The 22,466-nt window shown below is 35.5% G+C and overlaps 1 protein-coding gene and 1 pseudogene across 1 annotated transcript; one reads left to right on the plus strand and one right to left on the minus strand.

The window, feature by feature from the left end:
- Positions 964–1,858, plus strand: Vom1r-ps8 (vomeronasal 1 receptor pseudogene 8; annotated as a pseudogene).
- On the minus strand, positions 19,951–20,847 carry Vom1r5 (vomeronasal 1 receptor 5). The gene is given in 1 exon segment (NM_001009526.2): positions 19,951–20,847. A coding segment is annotated over 1 exon segment (897 nt).
- Positions 20,848–22,466: the final 1,619 nt, after the last annotated feature.

Below are 22,466 nucleotides of genomic sequence, written 5' to 3' on the forward strand. Positions count from 1 at the left end.
ACCACAGCTGGTTGTTAACCTCGACCTTTGACTTTGAAAATTCTATTAGAAGAATGAGTTTTGACAGATATGTTTTTATCTATTCTATTAAATATTTCAGTCAGGTAAACCTATCAAAGTTTCCTGAGATTATCCACATCTATAAGAACTGTTATTTCCAATGTTATTTTAATTATATTTTTACTATATCACAATTATACTAAACCATGTATCTATTAAGAACATCAGACATTCTTCCCCTGTATTCTCTTCATTAATGTTTTTTTTTTAGTTTGAATCACCTACTTTAATTAAATTGTCACTTGGTATAAGTTTTCACAGAGAATGCATATTTTGACTCTCTACCGCACTCTGAACCTAAGAGATCATTCATGTTTCATTATGTATGAGCTTCTAATAAATTTGATGATCATTATTCCCAGCATAACCTATTTGAAATTTTAGTGTATACTTATGGTTATTATCTTCGACCCCTAATAGTTAATATATTTTATAAGATTACATATCTACCTTGTTGTATAACATGTATAATTTTATGTCTTTTATACCACATGAGAATTGCATGATTTTCTTTCTTATTTCTTTCCTCGAGTATGACTTTTAAACAACACTTACATCTAATATTGTAGAATACAACAATTAGTCCCTTGAATTTACTAGCCATTGGCTCTTACAGTGGGAAGGCATGCTCTTTATTTATAATAACTTTTCTACCAAATATCTTGGAAGCTCTCTTCTTAAATGTGTTCATTTATAGGCTTCAATAATTTGATTACATGTTATTATTGATGAAATATATTTGCTTTGAAAGAGAGTCATGATATGCTGCCCACCATGGCTTTATGAATTTGAGCACATATGGTTCTTGCTCACAAATGTCCTACCTAGAAATCCTCAATACATGCTTTGGTACACAAATGTGATTGCTTCTATAAATTAAAGGAGAAACTACTAATTGACAGAATGGAAAATAGGAACATGGCAATAGGAATAATACTCTTAGTACAGAGTATACATGGAATTTTCGGAAACTTTTCTCTTCTTTTCTACTATCTAATTCTTTACTACAAGGAATGTACATTAAAGATTGTAGACATGATTCTTACACATGTGTTCATATCTAACTCTTTATAATTCTCTCCAAAGGTCTTGCCCAGATAATGGGGGCCTTTGGTTGGAACCAGTTCTTCAATGATGTTGGATGCAAACATATTTTATATTTTCAATGGCTTGACAGGAGCATGTCCATCAGTACCACCTGTCTCTTGAGTGTCTTTCAGGCAATTATCACCAGCCCCAGAAATTTCTACTGTAAGGAAATTAAAATTAAAACTACAAAGTTTATGGGACTGTTAATTTCACTCTGCTGGAGCCTGTTCCTGCTAATAAATATGTTTTTTCCTGTGTCCACATCTACACAAAGGAATAGCAAAATAGGACAAAAAGGAGAGGTTATGAATTCTGCCTCTCTCTAAGTCGTGACAAAATCATCGATTTAATATACACAGCACTTTGGGTGTTCCCTGAAGTTTTAATTTCTGTGCTCATTGTATGTTCCAGCACCTTCATGATTGTCACACTTTATGGGCACAAGAAGAGGGTTCAACAGATTCTCAGCACACATGCTTTCCAAAGAATGTACCCTGAAAACAGAGCCACACAGACAATCCTGGTCTTGGTTTGCACCTTTCTAGCTTTTTGTACTCTCTCTTCCATTTTACAAGATAATATTGCACTTTCACATAACTCCAGTTGGTGGACAATAAATATCACATCCATCATTTCTATGTGTTTTCCTACATTAGGCCCATTTGTGATGAGCCATCATTCCACGTTTTCCAGATTTTGCTTTACCTAGTTAAGAAATATAATAATAATAATAATAATAATAATAATAATAATAATAAATGCTATACGAAATTTTTCGTTGATGAACTTAGAATGAGTCACTTGTATCTTTCAATATATCAGGGAGATCATATGTGGAGAGATTATTTCAAAGTTATTATAATTTCACGGCAGAATTGATCCATATTTTCCTAGTAATCTATAGACATAGGATTTTCACCAATAATATTTTATAAGTATAGACTTTATTTCGTTCAGTGAGCCTATGATTCTATTATATTGTGGATGATTCCTTCTGATGTATTTGCCCAGTTATTTCACATGTCAGCCCATTTGTAAATTTAGTCTTTTTTTTTGTGGAAACCAGTGTTCATGCATGTTTTTTTCCTCTAGTAGATAGTGTATAACTTTCCAGAACAATGAGTATAAAAGACTACACCTAAGCCTTGCAAGTAAGTACCTTTTGGATACCCTCATATTTTATCACTCATAATTTTCCAGATATATCTATTCATGAAGATATTAAGTGTCAGTATATATCAGACTTATGCAAGATCAAGTCAAATAATATTCCAACAATGTGGTGGGGAGGGAGCTAACATTCATGATTTCCAAAGACTACAGGAAATCCTAGTAATATTTGATAGCAGTTGGGGAAAGTAGAGATTCACTTTTCTGTAACTGTGTGAGTAGTTATTAGGCTGCACACTTTCACTGTTTTACACTAGAACTAAGAGTACTTAAGTAACACAAGGAAACCTTGATGGATTTTAAAATGCAATAACTTGAAGGAGTGGGTAGATCTGAGGAAATTTGGAAATAAGGATGACTATGATTAAGATATACTGTGTGAAATTCTCAATAAATAGATAAAAATATGAAATAAAACTATGTTTAGGCTCATGATCAGCATGCAATTTATGCTTTGTTTACAATATTAGAATCAAAAGTCCAACATTTAAATTTTCTTCTGAGACACAGGGCAGTATCTTAAATGTGATCTTATTTAATATCTAAATGTATACTAATAATTCCTATACAGTACAGTAAAGAATATGTTTTTCTATTCCCAATATGAAATGGCAACCTGGTAAGGAAACACTGGATAAAATCAATACAGTAACTAAGCAGGATATTACCAAAGACTGTATCTCCTTAGTTATTCTCTGGAACTTTTGATTTAAAGGCTTAGAAAACTACACAAATCCATTTAGAAGTATAACATTCATTTTCTCTCACATTAGGTCTACTCCCTGTATCTAATTCAGATTTTTCAGTATCTGAACAATCTTTCTAATTTCCTATTTCTGCACTGAAATCTAGCTTACAATTCAATAGCTATATGGGATGACTTCTTATGGCTTTCCAGATGCTATAATATACACTGCATATATGCTCTGGCTCTGTTAAATCTAAAGAAGATTCAGCGAATCACTTGTTCTCCATTTGACAACCTTCCAAATGTAACACTCCATGTGATATAAGGACACATAAGTAATACAGCTTGAGATGCACCCTTACAAACACCAACTATATGGCATCATGGTAGGTTTTCTATTCTATGATGTGCTTACAAACAGGAACCTAGCATGGCTGCCTTCTGTGAAGCCCAACAAGCAACTAGTCATAAGGGAAATGCAAATCAAAACAACCCTGAGATTTCACCTCACACCAGTGAGAATGGCCAACATCAAAAACTCAGGTGACAACAAATGCTGGCGAGGATGTGGAAAAAGAGGAACACTCCTCCATTGTCAGTGGGATTGCAGACTGGTACAACCATTCTGGAAATCAGTCTGGAGGTTGCTCAGAAAATTGGACATTGAACTAACTGAGGATCAAGCTATACCTCTCTTGGGCATATACCCACAAGATGCCCCAACATATAAAAAAGACGCGTGCTCCACTATGTTCATAGCAGCCTTATTTATAATAGCCAGAAGCTGGAAAGAAGCCAGATGCCCTTCAACAGAGGAATGGATACAGAAAATGTGGTACATCTACACAATGGAATATTACTCAGCTATGAAAAACAATGACTTTATGAAATTCGTATGCAAATGGTTGGATCTGGAAAATATCATCCTGAGTGAGGTAACCCAATCAGAAAAACAAACATGGTATGCAATCATTGATAAGTGGCGATTAGCTCTAATGCTTGAATTACCCTAGATGCCTAGAACACATGAAACTCAAGACGGATGATCAAAATGTGAATGCTTCACTCCTTCTTTAAAAGGGGAACAAGAATACTCTTGGCAGGGAATAGAGAGTCAAAGATTAAAACAGAGACAGAATGAACACCCATTCAGAGCCTGCCCCACATGTGACCCATACATATACAGCCACCCAATTAGACAAGATGGAAGCAAAGAAGTGCAGGCCGACAGGAGCCGGATGTAGATCTCTCTTGAGAGACACAGCCAGAATACAGCAAATACAAAGGCGAATGCCAGCAGCAAACCACTGAACTGAGAACGGGACCCCCGTTGAAGGAATCAGAGAAAGAACTGGAAGAGCTTGAAGGAGCTCGAGACCCCTTATGAACAACAATGCCAAGCAACCAGAGCTTCCAGGGACTAAGCCACTACCTAAAGACTATACATGGACTGACCCTGGACTCTGACCTCACAGGTAGCAATGAATATTCTGGTAAGATCACCAGTGGGAGGGGGAGCCCTTGGTCCTGCTAAGACTCAACCCCCTGTGAACGTGATTGTTGGGGGGAGGGTGGCAATGGGGGGAGGATGGGGAGGGGAACACCCATAAAGAAGGGAAGGGGGAGGGATTAGGGGGATGTTTGCCAGGAAACCGGGAAAGGGAATAACACTCGAAATGTAAATACTGAAGTTAATAAAAAAAAAAAAAACATACAAAAAAAAAAGAGTCAGAAGCACATACTTACAACCAACCAATGGATAGAAGCTGGGAAATCCTGTGGTTGAGTTAGAGAAAAGCTGAAAGAAGCTGAGGAAGATGGTGACCCCCATAGGAAGACCAGCAGTATTAACTAACCTGTACCCCTGATATCTCTCAGACACTAAACCACAGGCCAGGTAGCTGATATAAGGCCCCCAACACTTATATAGCAGGGGACTGCCAAGTGTGGTCTCAGTGGGAAAAGATGCACCTCATCCTTGAAAGACTTGAGGCCCCAGAAAGGGGGGAGGCATGGTGGGGTAGAGGTTGTTGGGCACATCCTCTTGGAGAAGGGTGGTAGGAATGGGATGAGGAACGGTAACAGGGTGGACTGGGAAGTGAATGATGATTTAAGTGTGCAAAAGATTACAGACTAATTAAAAAAAAGCCATTAGCAGGCAACACCTCAAACTTTCTTTTTTACGCACAGTAACTTGGTAGGGTCTTTCCCTGAGACTACTACCCCAAATTCAACTAAGCATCAGGATATTTCCTTTCAAGGTCATTAATCTTTTTAGTAAATATTGCATCTCTTTTGTCCTATGCCTTGGTTTTCATGTATCTCTCATACATCTTTTCTTTCCAAACAATACATTTTACAGCACTTCCTGCCTCAACTGCCATTTTCACTCTCAATCAGAATAAAAATTAGCAGTAGTTAAGTTTCCATGGTGACAATGATATGCCAACTTTAAATTTACTGGGCCAAATATTTTAAACCTTTACTCCTAAAGGCCATCTCATAAAAAATTCAGGATTTGGCAGAAAATTTCCATAAACATTGTGCCTATCAAAAAGTGATGTTTTTTTCCTAATTCATTTATTGAGATATATATTCTATACTCAATAACCTGACCATACTATGGCTCCTAACAATTTCTTTCCTTCTTTCTTCCTGCCTTTCTTTCTTTCTTTCTTTCTTTCTTTCTTTCTTTCTTTCTTTCTTTCTTTCTTTCTCTTTCTTTCTTTCTTTTTCTTTTTTCTTCCTTCCTTCCTTCCTTTTTCTTTGTACCACCATCTCTCTAATTTTGTATCTTAGTTTCTTTCATTTTTTTCTTTTTTCAATTTTTTTGTATGCCAATTAATGCCTCATTATGGTGCCCCATCACAGTCTCCCTCTCCTCATACCACATTCTGCTCTCCTCTGGGAGTATACACATGCACCTAGGCTTCTACATTCCCTGCCATATCGATTTTCTATAGGATTATGGCAAAACTCTTCCACTGAAGCCAGAAAAGACAGCCCTATATGAAATTTAATCACACGATCTCCTACAGCTTTAGTAGGGATAGCCACTTCTCCAGTAGTTGTGGTTTACACCCACATGGAAACTGAGCTGTTTGTCTGCTACAAATGTATAGGGGTCCACAGTGAAGCATGTTTATGGTCTTTGATTGGTGGCCTAGATTCTGAGAGCTCCCAGGTGTCCAGGTTATTTAACTCTATTGATCTTCTTGTGGAGTTCCTATCCTCTTCAGGGCCTTCAATCTTTCTACCAACTATTCCATAAGGATCCCAATGCTTTGTCTAATGTTTGGCTATTATTATCTGAGTCTGTTTCTTTTAGCTTCTGGGGAGAGCTGGTCACAGAAGAGTTAAGCTAGGCCCCTCTCCCACTCAGGATGATAAAAGTGAATTTTATAACAGTTACTGCTATATTCCCTAAGTACTTCTGAAACACAAGCTTTAATAATGGACATCTACTTTTCTCTCAGCTTAACAGTCTTCCAGATTACAAGCACATTAGCTTATTAAGATCTGCTCCCTGAAGAAAAGTTTAGAACAGAGGCTGAAGGAAAGCACATTCAGAGCCTGCCCCACGTGTGACCCCTACATATACAGCCACCAAACTAGATAAGATCGATGAAGCAAAGAAGTGTAGGCTGACAGGAACCAGATGTAGATCTCTCCTGTGAGACACAGCCAGAATATGGCAAATACATAGGTGAATTCCAGCAGCAAACCACTGAACTGAGAACGGGAACCCCGTTGAAGGAATCAGAGAAAGGACTGAAAGAGCTTGAAGGGGCTTGAGGCACCATATGAACAACAATTCCAGCCAACCAGAGCCTCCAGGGACTAAGCCACTACCCAAAGACTATACATGGACTGATCCTGGGCTCCAACTGCATAGATAGGAATGAATAGCCTAGTAAGAGCACTAGTGTGCCCCTGCCTGCAGGGGCTTCGTAATTTACAGGAACCGAGGGGGATCCAAACCTGAGGAGGAATGGGCAAGAAAGAGGAGCAAGACCAAGCAGTGTCCTTGTCAAGATCTGTTTATTGAGAAAAATGTACAGCATTTAAAGCTCTGAAGCAGGAACTGAAGCAGGAACTGAAGCTTAGGCCTGGGAGGAGTACTGGGAAGTGCCCAAGGACATAAGGTGAATCATTAAACAGCAAGTTATTCTCCTTAGACAATGAGGCAACAGTCTTCGGGGGACTTGTTCTTTGAAAAGGTCCAGCCCTTCTCAGGAATCTGCTCAGGGCAGGGGTCTAGCTTTGCCTAGTCTGGCAGTCCAGTCCCCGACACCAATGGAAGGGGAAGTCCTCGGTCCTGCCAAGACTGAACCACTAGTGAACAATGGAAGGGGAAGTCCTTGGTCCTGCCAAGACTGAACCTCCAGTGAACGGGATTGTTGTGAGGAGGGCAGTAATGGGAGGAGGATGGGGAGTGGAACATCCATATAGAAGGGGACGGGGAGGGTTAGGGGGATGTTTGCCTGGAAACCAGGAAAGGTACCCAATTTAATAATGATGGAGAAAAAAAAAAAGATCTGCTCCCTGCACCCAAATCCAATGAGTAGAGAGCTGAACTCCCAGAAGGGCAGACAATCCAGAGATCTCAGGGGAGACCACTACTTCTACTCACATTCTGGCCCAAGAATAATCTGCATAGTGGCCTCCGGATACTAGAATATAGGATCAGTCAGTGGCAGGAACCTTCTGGTTTCTGCCTGCTTCCTGAACTTAACTGAATAAGGCCCATAGCTCTCCACACCCAAATCCAGGACAGTCACAAGTGCAGACAATCCTGAGAACTCAGAGGACACAACTACTTTCTGCCCACATTTCTGAACCAAGAGAAAACTCTCTAGTGCCATTTGTGCCATCTGAGGCAGGACCCTTCAGGTTTTTGCCTGTGCTGAGAGCTGAAAGGCAGTTGCCAGGAGGACCTATACACATGTAATCAGAGATAAGACCAATTGTTTTGTGCCAAGCAAACCACCTGGAGGTTTCAGGTCACACAGACCCAGGAGCAGCTCTCTGTTCCCAGATCCAGCTGAAAGAAAACAGGAGTGCTGACACACAGCCCTACAGGAGGATATAGCCACTGTCAGAGAGAGCAAGACAGGCTAACACCAGAGACATCCTGATGGCAAGAGGCAAGCACAGGAACCTAAGCAACAGATACCAAGTTTACTTCGCAACATTAGAACCCAGTTCTCCCACCAATGCAAATACTGGATATACAAACACAACAGAAATGCAAGATTGGAATTAAAAATCACATCTTAACAGGATCAGTAAAACCATTTAAACAATCCGATAACTCATAAACAAATAGAAGTAGGAAATAAAAGTCTCTCAACTGTAAAGATCCTGGGACCAGAAGATTTTAGTGCAGAAATCTCTCAGACCTTCATAGAAGACCTCATACCAATACTGTCCAAACTATTTCACAAAAACAAACAAACAAAGAAACAAACAAAAACCAGACATAGCATTACACAATTCTTTCTATGAAGCCAGAATTACACTAATACCTAAACCACACAAAGACCCAACAAAGAAAGAGTACATAAGAACAATTTCCGTTATGAATATTGAATCAAAAATCCTCAATAAAATTCTCCAAAAAAATCCAAAAATACATCAGAACAGTCATCCATCATGATCTAGTAGGCATCATCAGAGGGATGAAGGGATAGTTTAATGCATCAATGTAATCCATGATAAAAAGTAACTCAAAGGGAAAAAAGAACCACGTTTCATTAGATGCTAGAAAGCATTTAACAAAGTTCAACACACCTTCATGATAAAAGTCCTGGAAAAATAAGGAGTTCAAGGTCCATATGAAAACACTGTAAAAGCAATATACAGCAAACCAGTAGCCAACATTAAACTAAATGAATAGAAACTTGAAGCAATCCCAGTAAAATCAGGGACCAGGCAAGACTGCCCACTATCTCCCTACTTATTCAATATAGTACTCAAAGTCCTAGCCAGAGCACTCAGACAAGAAAAGGAGGTCAAATGGATATGAATTGGAAAGGAAGAAGTCAAAATACTACTATTTAAAGGTGATATGATAGTATACTTAAGTGAACCCAAAAATTCTACCAGAGAACTCTGAAGACTGATAAACAACTTCATCAAAGTGACGGGGTGTAAAATTAACTCAAACGAATCTGTAGCCTTCCTCCCCTCAAATGATAAACAGGCTGAGAAAGAAATTAGGGAAATGACAGCCTTCAAAATAGTCATAAATAACATAAAATACCTTGGTGTGACTCTAACCAAGCAAATGAATCATCTGTATGACAAGAACTTCAAGTCTCTGAAAAAAGAAATAGGAGAAAATCTCAAATAATGGGAGGTTCTCCCATTCTCATGGATTACCAGGATTAACATAGTAAAAATGGCCACTTTGCCAAAAATAATCTACAGATTCAATGCAATCCCTGTCAAATTCCAACTCAATTTTTTATAGAGTTAGCAAGAGCAATTTGCAAATTCATTTGGGATAACAAAAAACCCAGGATAGCAAAATAACTCAACAATAAAAGAACTTCTGGGGGAATCGCCATCCCCGACTTCAAGCAGTATTACAGAGCAATAGTGATAAATGTTGTATGGTATTGGTACAGAGACAGGCAGGAAGATCTTTGGAATAGAATTGAAGACCCAGAAATGAACCACACTCCTATGGTCACTTGAACTTTGACAGAGGAAAGAAAAGTATCCCATGCAAAAAAGATAGCCTTTTCAACAAATGCTGGTTCATCTTGTAGTCAGCATGCAGAAGAATGCAAATCAATTCATACTTATCACCCTGTAAAAAGCTTAAATCCAACTTTATCAAGGACCTTCACATTAATTCAGATCCACTTGAACTAATAGAAGAAAAAGTGGGGAACAGTCTCAAACAAATGGACAGTGGGGAAATTTTACTGAAAAAATTCCATTGACTTATGCTCTAAGATCAAGAATTGACAAACAGGACCTCAGAAAATAGCAAAGCTTCTGTAAGGCAAATGACACTGTCATTAAGACAAAATGGTAATCAACAAATTGGGAAACAGTTTTTACCAATCAATCCTAAATCTGATCGAGGGCTAATATCCAAAATATCCAAAAAACACAGGAACTTAGGCTTTGTAGTTTTATGAGGTCCCATTTGCTGATTCTTGATCTTGGCTTCATAGAAGGAATTTGGTAGTGCTCTGTCTGTATCCTTATAGACTGTTTATCATGGTTGGGAAGTAGAGCAGAAAACAAGATCCATGGATTCAGAAATAATATGTGGAATATACATGTCTTCAGAAATAGCAGGAAGATTACCACATATTTACAAAGTTGTCGTTATCAATTCCCTCTTCAATGCAAACCTTTCTCCATTAAGATTGCCTCTCTAAACAGCATAAACCAATGGGAACTCTAACTTTTTTAAAGCCTATGTTTAATGATGGTTCTCAAATGTGTTAAACTCACTTTTATCTCACCTACTACCAGAGTTAGTAAAAAAAATGTGAGAAGTGGACATGTTTAAAATAGTTCTTAGAGCAACTCTCATATATGTTTAGATATTGACAGTTCAGTTTGCACATCAGCAACGACTTCTTGATCCACTCACAAATACTTCAAAGATATTCAAACAATCCAGCTCAGTAGAGTTTCGACAATAAACACAAGTCAACAGCAGTGACTCTATCAAACAGACACAGCCAGAACTCAACCTCACCGCAAGTCAACAGGACTGATCAGGGCCAACATGAAAGCCCAGAAAAGTTCTTGGCTGTACCTCTCCCAGAAGAATAAATATCAATGAAGACACATGACTAACAAACTTTAGAGAGATAAACAGGCCAACCTAAGTCCCTGTCACTGTCTGTGAAATCTTTATAGTCCCTACAAAAATCAAGTGTCCTTGATGGGTCTTGTCTCAAAACATGCCTAGGATTAACACGTAGGTCTGTCTCAGGTGATATCACTCTGCCAACCATTCTGAGTCCAAAAGAGCAAGAAAAAGCTAAACCATTCCACCAGAAAATATTTGGTGCCTCTCTTTATATACAGTCCTCAGAAAGGAAGTTAAACCACACAATGTTAGCCAGACCAATACATGTTTTATTAATGGATAATCCTTCATTATTTATTCTTTTACATTTTTGTTTAACAGAACAGTCTTTCACCTGTGTTTGCTTCAACCAAACATTCCTTTACAAGTCTGCCTTAGCCTTTCAAATGTGTTTTCTTCAACCAAATATTACTTCATATGTTTAACCCAACAAAACACCATCCAAACAACTGACTATGCAAAGATCCTATAATTTTTTCACTTTAGGCAACAGGTGATTTTGTTTTTTTTTTTTTGTTTGTTTGTTTTTGTTGTTTTGATGATTTTGTTTTTCTGTCAGTGGTGATATTTGCTCAGGCCAGAACAAATTTCTATGGTTGAAATTTATTTAATTTAATTCTTGAAATTCAGAGAATTCTGGGAACGGAATGCACAGTTGAATCAAAAATTTAGATGTCTGACATGGACTATATTGCTTTAGTGTCTCTGACATATTTAAATACTCAAAGAAATATTCTTCTTGGTTAGAACGTAAATATTAATTTGCTATATTATCCACTATCTTTCTTACTAATGATAAAATATTAATGTTCACAATATTTTTCATCAAGATTAATTGTGAATACTCTAAGTTCACTAAAGGAATTTATATTAAAAGTGCAACATATTATATCTTCTATTTAAAGAAGACAATTGATTGCTTTTGGGAAAGAGAGATATTTGCATGTAAATTCCTCAATGAATAGAGCCTTGCTCAGAGATATTGTCAGGTCCATGATGATATTTGTAACTCTTTCAAGCATATTTCCTTATCATTATGCATTGTAATTTGTAGGCTGTTTTTAAGAGAACAACAATGATTTTTGGTGTAAATCATTAACATGAACACTTCAGTAGCTATTCCTGAATTTCTGAGTGGCTATATTTGGCCTAATGTGATTCAAATGGGCAGTGCTAGAATCTGAAAATTAATGACAGACTGAACTTTCTGTAGAAGAATTGAGAGAAGGATTGAGTAGAATAAGTCACAGAAACCTCTTTGTAAAATTTTTACACACAGACATCAGTGTGCTTGGTATACTCTGAAATCGTTATCCTTCAGGGATCATAAGAATGTAAGTATAGGTGCTTCAAACACGCTTTAGATTGTCTCTTTGGAGACACTCACATGAATTTAATGATAAGCTTAGGTATATAGATATCAAAAAAGCACCTGAAAATTTATTGGCTCCCAAAACAAATGTCATTGCAGCTGCAGATATAAATTAATCTGAAGATAATAAGGCAGATGATGTCACAGACATTGACTTTTATCTCATAGTTGATTGCCTCCCTCTGCCTAATGTTGGATTTTAGAAATTTCAGAATGTAATGAAGTGTACACTGAGCCAAAGTTTTGAAACTGCTAATGATTCAGGTGAGAAGTGTGTACTTGGTGTGGGAAGAAATCCATCTAAGAAGGGAATTCTGGAGTAAGGATTTACATGGAAAAATTGATTCAGAATATGAAATCACATACATTGCAAACTTGGACTTTAGATCGTATGGATATCTTTCACTTTATTGTTTTGCCAAAGTCCTTATTCATTACATGTTTGATTTCATTAAGAAATGTAGTAATTATAAGCATGTAAATATCAATTAATAATAATACAATTTGTCTCATGTATTCGTATATGTTTATGTGCCTCCCTATGTTCCTATGGTCAGATACAAAAGTGTTCATGGACATAGTATGGGTGTCTACGTCTGTGTGTGTGTGTGTGTGTGTGTGTGTGTTCATGTTCACAGGACAACTTCCTTTTATCTTCTGACAGATTTTATATCTGAATATTATTATTATTATTATTATAAGGGTTTTTAGACGTCCTTATTGCTCTGGACCTTTCTGAATATTCTAAGCCGAACTGTCTGGGAGATCTATGATTCTTCTATAATATTGGTTCTAGTGCTTGGGTGAAAATGTGTGTTTCTATAGGCATCTTTTTTCTCACTTGTAGAGGGTCAACTCAGGCCATAACATGTCCAAGTCAAGGAATTCACCATCTTGACCATTGTTTTAACCTATAAATATATTAATTTCTAGTCTACATTTATTGAAAATATTAGTTTTTCAATGTAATATCTAAGAATTCAACCCAGAGGCCAAGAAACTGACTCAAAACGATTACAGACAGTTATAGTCCAACTCACATTATATTTAAAGAGCCTTTATAAAGTCTATCAAAAGAAATAAAATATAAAATTTTCTATTAGCCTTTTCACAATTGTGCATCATGTCATTAAAATAGTATATGACCATGGTATTGTACTATGTTTATTACTTGGATATTCATTCATATCTATATTAGTCCATATAAACACAACCACTGTTGATCCATGCAGTATTTTTCATAAGTGCTATCATAATATATAAATGATTAAATTCTTTTGTACCTTATTGTTATACATTTCTTTCTTTTTCATTTAAAGTGCCGTGGAGAAACCATATAATCAGCTGAGGCTCTATCCTCTGGAAGATTATGTGAGGATGTCTAAAGTTATAAGATATAAATAACATAAGAATTCTCTGATGGATAAACAATGAAAGTAAAATTATTGACGTTAAGTTGTATATATGTTCTATTAAACACAATTTATAAAGATAAATATTTTTGTTATATATGATCACCATTTTCTGTATTGGAGAAGAATGTTTCATCTTTAATCTCTAATGTAGAAGAATAAAAACCACTTGCTGAAATTTTTATAGCCCGATTAACTAAAGCAAGAAATTTATCAAAGTAACCTTTTGTTTTCATTTTGTGTACATATGCTGTGCTCTCATAGGGTGGGAGTTTGAGGGGTTAGAGCTTAGCCTTGAACATGAGGTAGCTCAGGGGGCTTCCAAATGGGGAGTATACCCAGCAAAATAGGTGGCATTACAGCACAACATATGAAATCTTAATCATAATAATCTACTTAAACAAATACATGTTTGCAAGGTCATCATAAAGCAGCAATAGCAATTTTTGAAAGAAAATTACAGTTTCAAGATGGTTATAACATTTTGAAACAAAGATATGGTTATCCTTTCCTGGCATAGGCAGAATAAAAATATTTGTTGTTAAAGCTACAAGTGGGGTATAGACCAGTCTTTGAAAAAAGTGGAAATTTAAACATAAAGAAGAATAAACTTAGTCTTTACAATAAGATCGTTTTGAAGACTAAATTAGAGGTAGACTAATTTGGCATTCCTGGTTTGTTTTGTATGCCCATTTAAAATTTTTGATAGAGTGTTGGAATTTTTAAAGGGGAAGGGATAAAAATGTGCAATGCACAAAGGGAGGCATGACTTATATATAAATTATGACTGTTTGGAAAGATTCAGAGGAACGTATTTTTTAATTGTGGGATAAAAATTTGAATTATATGCAAGTATTTTGTCCATTTGCCAAATATTGTACACATTTCTGTGTGTACAATATTCCATCAATTTGTTAAGAACAAATGGTGATGTGCTTACTTCCTTCTGAAATTATGATGCCTTTGTTAGGGTCCATAAATGGTAGAATACTAACCAATAGTGAGGAGTGGATAAGCAAAATAGGCCTTTATCAGAAGCATCTGATTTGATATTTCATCCGTAGAGACTGAGAATATTTGCATCAACTACACTGGTTTATATCAGCTTTTACTATTTTTTTTTTTTAAGATTAGGAAGCCTGACTGGAGCTGGCAAGGTGTAGAGCATTTTTGGAGAAATTAGCTGATTTCTAAGTTGATTTTATCCACTAGATGGAATTTATTCAAGACATTAACTATGGCTAGAAGTTAAACAACTTAAAAACAAAACCCTTATAATTGGGAATTTTTCACACAAAAATATAGGATAAACAGTTGATTGTCCAAGTATTATTCTGCCATCCAGTTGAACTTTTGTAACTAGATCCAAGTTTTGTGACTTGTTTTACCCCCTGAAGTTTATATTACCATATTTTTGAATCTGCATTGAAATCTGTGATGTATAAAAAATCTTTGAAGTATCTGCAAATTAACTAGAATATATTCATAGCTTTTAGGCATGGAAACACTATGGTTTAGGTTTAAAGCTAGAACATTCTTTTGATTCTGTCTAGGGGTATGGACATATAATTTGGGAAGAGATGATTTTAGCATGATGAGAAGCATCTATGAATTTATATTTAAAGACTACCATAGAAAATTTAAACTACTGAGTGTTCAACTAACCATAAGAGCAGTATTTTGTCAGTGCTAATCTAAAAGCTTATCAGAATTCCTTTCAAGGATGTTAAAACTCTGAAATATTAAATCTTAGCCTCCAGTAATTTGGATTTGTAAAGTTTAAATGCTTTTTTTAGAACTTTATACTTTATAGAAACATTACGTTTTTAGGAGTCCACCTATTTTAACATTACACATGTAATAGAGGTTGTTGGTTAAAAATCCAAGTTACTGTAGGCTTATGGTAGTCTTTAATGGGTTTTCGTATATTAAACCAAACTTGCATCCCTGGGTTGATTTCTACTTGATTGTAGTGAATGATGGTTTTGATGTGTTTGTGGATTTGGTTTGTGGGAAATTTATTAAGTACATTTGCATTAATATTCATAAGCAAGATTGGTCTGAAGTTCTCTTACATGGTAGGGTCCTGCTCTTGATTTAACTCTGGTATGTGGTATCTGTCTAGAAAACCACCCACTTCATCCAGATTCTCCAGTTTTATTGAGTGTATAATTTTAGTAGTAGGATCTGATAATTTTTTTTAATTTCCTCCATTTCTATTCTTATGTCTCCGTTTTCATTTCTGATTTTATCAATTTGGATATGACCTCTGGGCCCTTTAGTTAGTCTGACTAGGTTTTTTTCTGCCTTGTTGATTTTCTCAAAGGACCAGTTTTCATTTTTGCTTGTTCTTTGTATTGTTCTCTTTGTTTCTATTTGGTTGATTTCAGTCCTGAATTTGATGATTTGCTGCCTTCTACTCCTCTTGGGTGAGATTGTCTCTTTTTTTTTCTAGAGCTCTCTAGTATAATGTTAAGTTGCTGGTTTAAGATTTCTCCAATGTCTTTACCAATGCACTTACTGCTATGAATTTTCTTCCTAGCACAGCATTCATTGTGTCGTATAGATTTGGGTATGATGTGTCAACATTTCCATTAAATTCCAGGAAGTCTTTAATTTCTTTCTTTATTTCATCCTTGACTAAAACATTTCATTACAGTGATGAACAATCTAAAAAGATTCAAATGCTCAGATTATCTGTCTCTTCTTAAAGTTGTTTTCAGTTATGATGTCTTAATATAACAGCAGAAAAGTAACTAATATGCAAACTGGTACCATTGAGAGGGATGTAGTTGTCTAAATATTTTCTGAAGGAATGTGGGAGTTAGTAACATTGGATTAGAAAAGCAAAAGCATTCTGTAAGCAGATTACTTTTCCCTATTGTATGGTTTTTGATTCTTTGTCAAAAATCTGTAGGTGTTTAGGTTATTTCTGGGTGTTCAATTTTATTTCATTGACCAATCTGTCTCGTAATATACCGATACCATGCATTTTTTATTACTATGGCTCTCAAGTACATCTTGAGGTCAAGAATGTTGATTCCTCCAGATGTTTTTCTACTGTAGAGGATTATCTTAATGAACTACTTTGCATGCAATTTAGGCTATGGAAAAAATGAACTTCTCCAAGCAACTTACTGATACAGGGACAGACAAACATTAGACCTATCTTGGGGAATCTTCTGGAATAGTTGGTGGAAATATAGAAGGCCCTAAAGTGGGTAGGATCTCCATATATAAACAAACACAGTCAAATAACATGAACACTTGTGTGCAATGAGAGACTTACCCACCAAACAAAGACCATACACTGGCTAGAATGAGGACCCCTGCACATATCCTACAGAGAATTGATGTGATGTAGTAGGGATGGAAGAAACGTGTAGTGTTGTTCACCCTTTCAGAGGGGAAGTGGAGAGGATTTGAGGGAAAAGAATGTGAGGGGGCAGGTGGAGCAGGCTGAATTTGGGATATAAAGGAAAGCAGCCTAAAGAAAGGAAGAAAATATAAGAGAGAGAAAAAGAGTGTGGAGAAAGGAGAGAATATTAGGAGCTTTAGTAAGTTTAGACTATTGAGCATAAGACACATATCTCAATAAAGGAAATTAGGAATATAAAAAAATATTTTTGTGTGATTGGTACAAGGTTTTTGGTTATTTTATACCACACCCTGAAAGTTTATATGAGGGAGAATTTAGCAGTTGTAGGTTAATGTATTTTTCCTAGAAAATTTGAAGTCAGCATAACATTGGCTCTATGGAACCTTAAATACTGCTAACTCTTATTATGTCTAAAGTTAAAAATGGCAGTTAAGCCATAAATATAAAATGTATTGTTTGGAAATAAAAGGTGTATAAGAAAGCTTAGCCATAGAAGCAAATCCTAGGACAAAAGATACTATATTTGTTAAGAAGAATAGTGACCTTGAAAGGGCATATCCTGATATTTAGTTGAACTGGGAAAAATGTACTCAGGTTAAGACCCTACCAAGTTAAGTTACAGAATATCCAAAAAATAAGCTTGAGGTGTTACATGCATAGAAAATGGCATGGGGAGACTGGTTCCAGCTTGCTAACTTGTGGGCAATCTAGTTAATCTCAGCATGCTAAGATAAAGAGGAAGCATACTTTCTCAAGAAGAGAATCCTGATGTTTGGCCAAGTAAGTGGCAAATCTGAGGAAGTGAAGCTTTATGTTTCCTTTCTCTTGAAAAGAATAACTTTGTTTTAATTTCAAGAAGCAACCAGTCTAAGAGGTAGACTACAGACTGTTTCTCAAGTCTGTGTCCTGGATACTGCAACTCTACCCTTGGGACCCTGAAGCACTAGATATTGACAGTAATGTCATATGGTTGATATGTGTAAAGGTACATCTGTAGCTGGATGTCTTATTTGGCCTTAAATCACATGCATTACCTTTGGGAGTTTGTCAGATGGAGAACAAGTGGACATTGCATCTTTTCATAGAATTTTATAGAGCCACTGGAGACTAGCAGTGTATATGACAATGCTGGGCTATAAGAATCCATTTTATATATAGCTATGAAAGTGGGAGATAGATTTCAGTGTAGATCTAGGATATTTGAGTTGTCTGATTGCTGAGATACTGAGAAATCTAAATCACATACAGGGAATAGACCTAATGGTAGAGATAAATTAATGTTATATTGAAACATTGGGTTTGAATATCTGTATAATCCCTTGAATTAAATATCTCAGATAATAAAAATGGAAATATAGTTTCTAGTGATATTTCTTCTTAATTTCTGTATTGCTTTGATCCAGTATTATTTTTATAATTTTACCATTTTATACTGGAGATATAAATACATATTCTTTACTATACTGTATTGGAAGCACAAAAATTAATTTGGATATTAAACCAGATCACAATTAAGAAATCGCCTTGGGTCTCAAAAGAAAATTAGATGTTGGACTTTTGAACTATTTTGAGACTTCTAATGTTGTGAACAAAGCATCATTTATCTGTTTTTCATGATCCTATGAAGAACAAGAAAAGGGTTTGTGTTGTTTGTGTGAAAAACACATTCTATATGCTTAGTACTTGGGATACTTGCTTTCTAATTAACTCTGATCTGTAAGGATATTGTGTAATGTTTACATACATATGCCTCTAGGCTGAATGTATTTACTGTGGGTAGGTTGTGGAAATTTATAGCACCATTCCACCTTCATTTTATTTATTTGCTTCCAGCGTGGATATCAACAAAAGCACAGTATTAGAGAGTATTTGAATACTCATCAAAAATTCTATAGAGAAACATGAGCCTGGAAACTGTTTCTACTTCTTGTATTTATATGCTGCACATATTTTGTGGAGACATTATCTGGTTTTTGATCATGATTGCTGCATTTATCATCTTTACAATATGCAGTACTTTATACACTTCTTCACAGTTCTTTCCCACTACTTTTACCTCTGCTCTCTTCCTGTTCACATCAAATGGAAATTCAAGTATCTATTAAAGTTTACCTTTCACATAAGTGACTTCTACAATGATGTTTCTTAACAAATGTATTGAGAATTTAACACATACACTTTGATCACAATCAATCTGGTTTCCCAGTTCCCTCAGATCTGCCTCCTCCTTGAAGTTATTTCATTTTAAAATTCATCAAGTTTTCTGTTTCACTTAAATGCCCTTATTTTTAGTGCCTGACACTGAATGTGTTCACCATAAGAACTTATTTTCTCAGCTGCTATCAAATACTACTTTTATTTTGATAGTATTTGGAATCTGTGACTATCAGCCCTCTAACCACCCTAGTGCTCAAGTGTATGAATTTAAATTACATAGGTTTCATGTATGCTGGTACATAATATCTTCATAGACTGATTTAACTGAAAAATATATAACTGAAACACCTGAAGAAATCAGTAAGAAACTGACTTGAAATTCTCATGTGTCTAAGATTATGGTATCTACTAGAGAAAAAATAACTCATCCAAAAACTCTGGTTACAACAACAAGAAAAAAAGACTGACATAACAAATGCACCCACTTAAGCAAGAGTTGGGTTAACACATCAGAAAGAATAATTCACATTGCTAAGCTGAATGAAGGGAGACTAAACTTATCACAGATAATTTGGTAAATATTTGGCAGATACAGACAGTAAAGAAGAATATAAATTAATTCTGCAGTAAATTGTAATAACATCAAAGAAATTTCCCCATACATGACTACACAATTACAATGATACTTTAAAGTCACTAGTGACACATATCTAATATCATCAACAACAATAAAAAATGCACAGCCTTACTATAATATTATTATATTTTTATATTTTTTAACTAGGTAAAGCAGAATCTGGAAAAAATGGAATGATGACTCATCAAAAATGGTCCTAATGTAGGAAAACACATAGAAATGATGGATGTGATATTCATTACCCACCAACTAGGGTTATGGGAAAGAGCAATATAGCCTTGTAAAATAGAAGAGAGAGTATAAAAGGCAAGAAAAGTGCAAAGCAAGACCAGGATTGTCTGTGTGGCTCTGTTTTCAGGAGACATTCTTTGGGATGCATGTGAGCTGAGGATCCATTGAACCCTCTTCTTATGCCCATAAAGTGTGATAATTATAAAGGTGCTGGAACATACAATGAGCACAGAAAATAAGACTTCAGGGAACACCCAAAATGCTGTGTACACTGACTCTACTATTTTGTCACGACCTAGAGAGAGGCAGAATTCAAAACCTCTGTTCTGTGTCTTATTTTTGCTTTTCCTATTGGTAGATGTATACACAGGAAAAAACATATTTACTAGAAGGAAAATGATCCACCAGAGGGAAATTAACAGTCCCATAAATTTTGTACTTTTTGTTTTGATTTCTTTCCTGTAGGAGTTTCTGGGGCTGATAGTAACTGCCTGGAAGACACTCAAAAGACACGTGGTACTGATGGACATGCTCCTGCCAAGTCTATGAACATATAAAATATGATTACATCCAACATCATTGAAGAACTGGTTATAGCCAAAGGCTCCCATTATCTGGGCAAGTCCTTTGGAAATAATGATCAAGGAATTAGATGTGAACACATGTGTAAGAATCATGTCTACTACCTGCAATGTGCATTCCTTGTAATAAAGTATTAAATAGTAGAAAAGAAAAGAAAAATTTCCAAGAATTCCAAGTACACTCTGAACTAAGAGTACAATTCCTATTGCCATGTTCCTGGACTCCATTTTTTTCATTTAGTATTTTTTTCCTTTTTGTTATAGCAACAATCCCATATGTGAATCAAAGTATATATTGAAGATTTCCACGTTGGGGCATGTATGAGAAAGAAGCATATGAACTCAAATTTGTAAAGCCATGGTGTGCATCATATATGTCAAGATTCTGTTTCAAAACAAATATTTTTATCATTAATAACTTTGATTAGAATTGTTGAATCATATAAATGAACATATTATGGAGAGAATATTCAACAAAATCTTTAGAAATGTTATCATTAAAAATAAGGGCATTTCTCCCCACTGAGAGAAGCAATGGCTAGTAAATTCAAAAGGAATAATTATTAAATTCTAAAATTCAGATTAATCTGCTATATATAGGTCATAATGGAAGAATAGATTTAATTATCATTTTCAACATGAAATATATTCCTGCAGTCCTCATTTGGTGTAAGAGTTTTAAAATTGTTCATAACAAAGTGAATATATACTCTTTTATAAAATATATTCACTAGTAGGGGTAAAAGATGATAACCATAGGTACATATTAGAAATTCATACATTTTATGCTGAAAAATAGTGCTCATAGAATTTCTCAAAAATTTATAAATAATGTCATGTGAGTTCTTTCTTATTTGGAGTCAGACTGTGGGAGAGAACAGCAACAAATATATTGTTTTTGGCAAACATACCAACTGAAAATTCAATTGAAGTATTTGATTCAAACTAACAAAACATTGTGTAATGAAAGACCATAAAATATTAAATGAAGAGTGAATAGAGAAAGAATATCTAATGATCTCATTAGATACCCAGTTTAATGTCATTGTTCTGCTGCATAAATGCAATGAAAATACCATAGTATCTTCCAGCTCTTAGAGCAGATGGAGATAATCTTATGAACCCATGATGGTGTTTTCATATGACAAATATTTGTCAAAAATAGTTATAAACATGTTTGACAAAATTCACTCTTCTGATGACAAATCTTCAAAGACTATTGTCAGTATATTAACCAGATGAAGTTTATAATGATAAAATTCCCTACATGTCCATTAGAATTACACTGCCCCTGCAGTGAGGTTCTATGAAATATTAACAGTTGGAAGATCAAGCCATTCATAAAAGTAAAAATACATCAAATAATCTAGCCAGGAAAATGTGAGTTTTTATTATTGTGTTCTTGAAAAACACAGCATAGGTCTACATTGATCAAAGCTCTTAAAGGTTAACATATGTAGGAACCTATGCCCCAATGTGCCCTCACCAACTTACCATATCATAAGAATTTTAACAAAGAGCATTGTCAGTATTCCAATTCAATTTATATTTTCTGAGGTGAAGGAATTTATGTAGGATCTCAGTCTAATTAGATAGATTAGACTCTGATTTGGAAAGGCACTTCTAAAATTCCAATACCACAGCCTGGGATTCCTTATTTTGCTACTACAGAAAATATTCTGCAACTTCGAGTGTGTTCTGAACACTAAGATGAGTTTAATTTGTTTTTTACAGTGAAATATGTTTAACTCAGTTTACTAAAAATATAATGTGTGGGCTGGGGATTTAGCTCAGTGGTAGAGCGCTTACCTAGGAAGCGCAAGGCCCTGGGTTTGGTCCCCAGCTCC

Source organism: Rattus norvegicus, chromosome 1 (assembly GCF_021556685.1).
Source record: "Rattus norvegicus strain SHRSP/BbbUtx chromosome 1, alternate assembly SHRSP_T2T, whole genome shotgun sequence".
Classification (NCBI taxonomy): domain Eukaryota; kingdom Metazoa; phylum Chordata; class Mammalia; order Rodentia; family Muridae; genus Rattus; species Rattus norvegicus.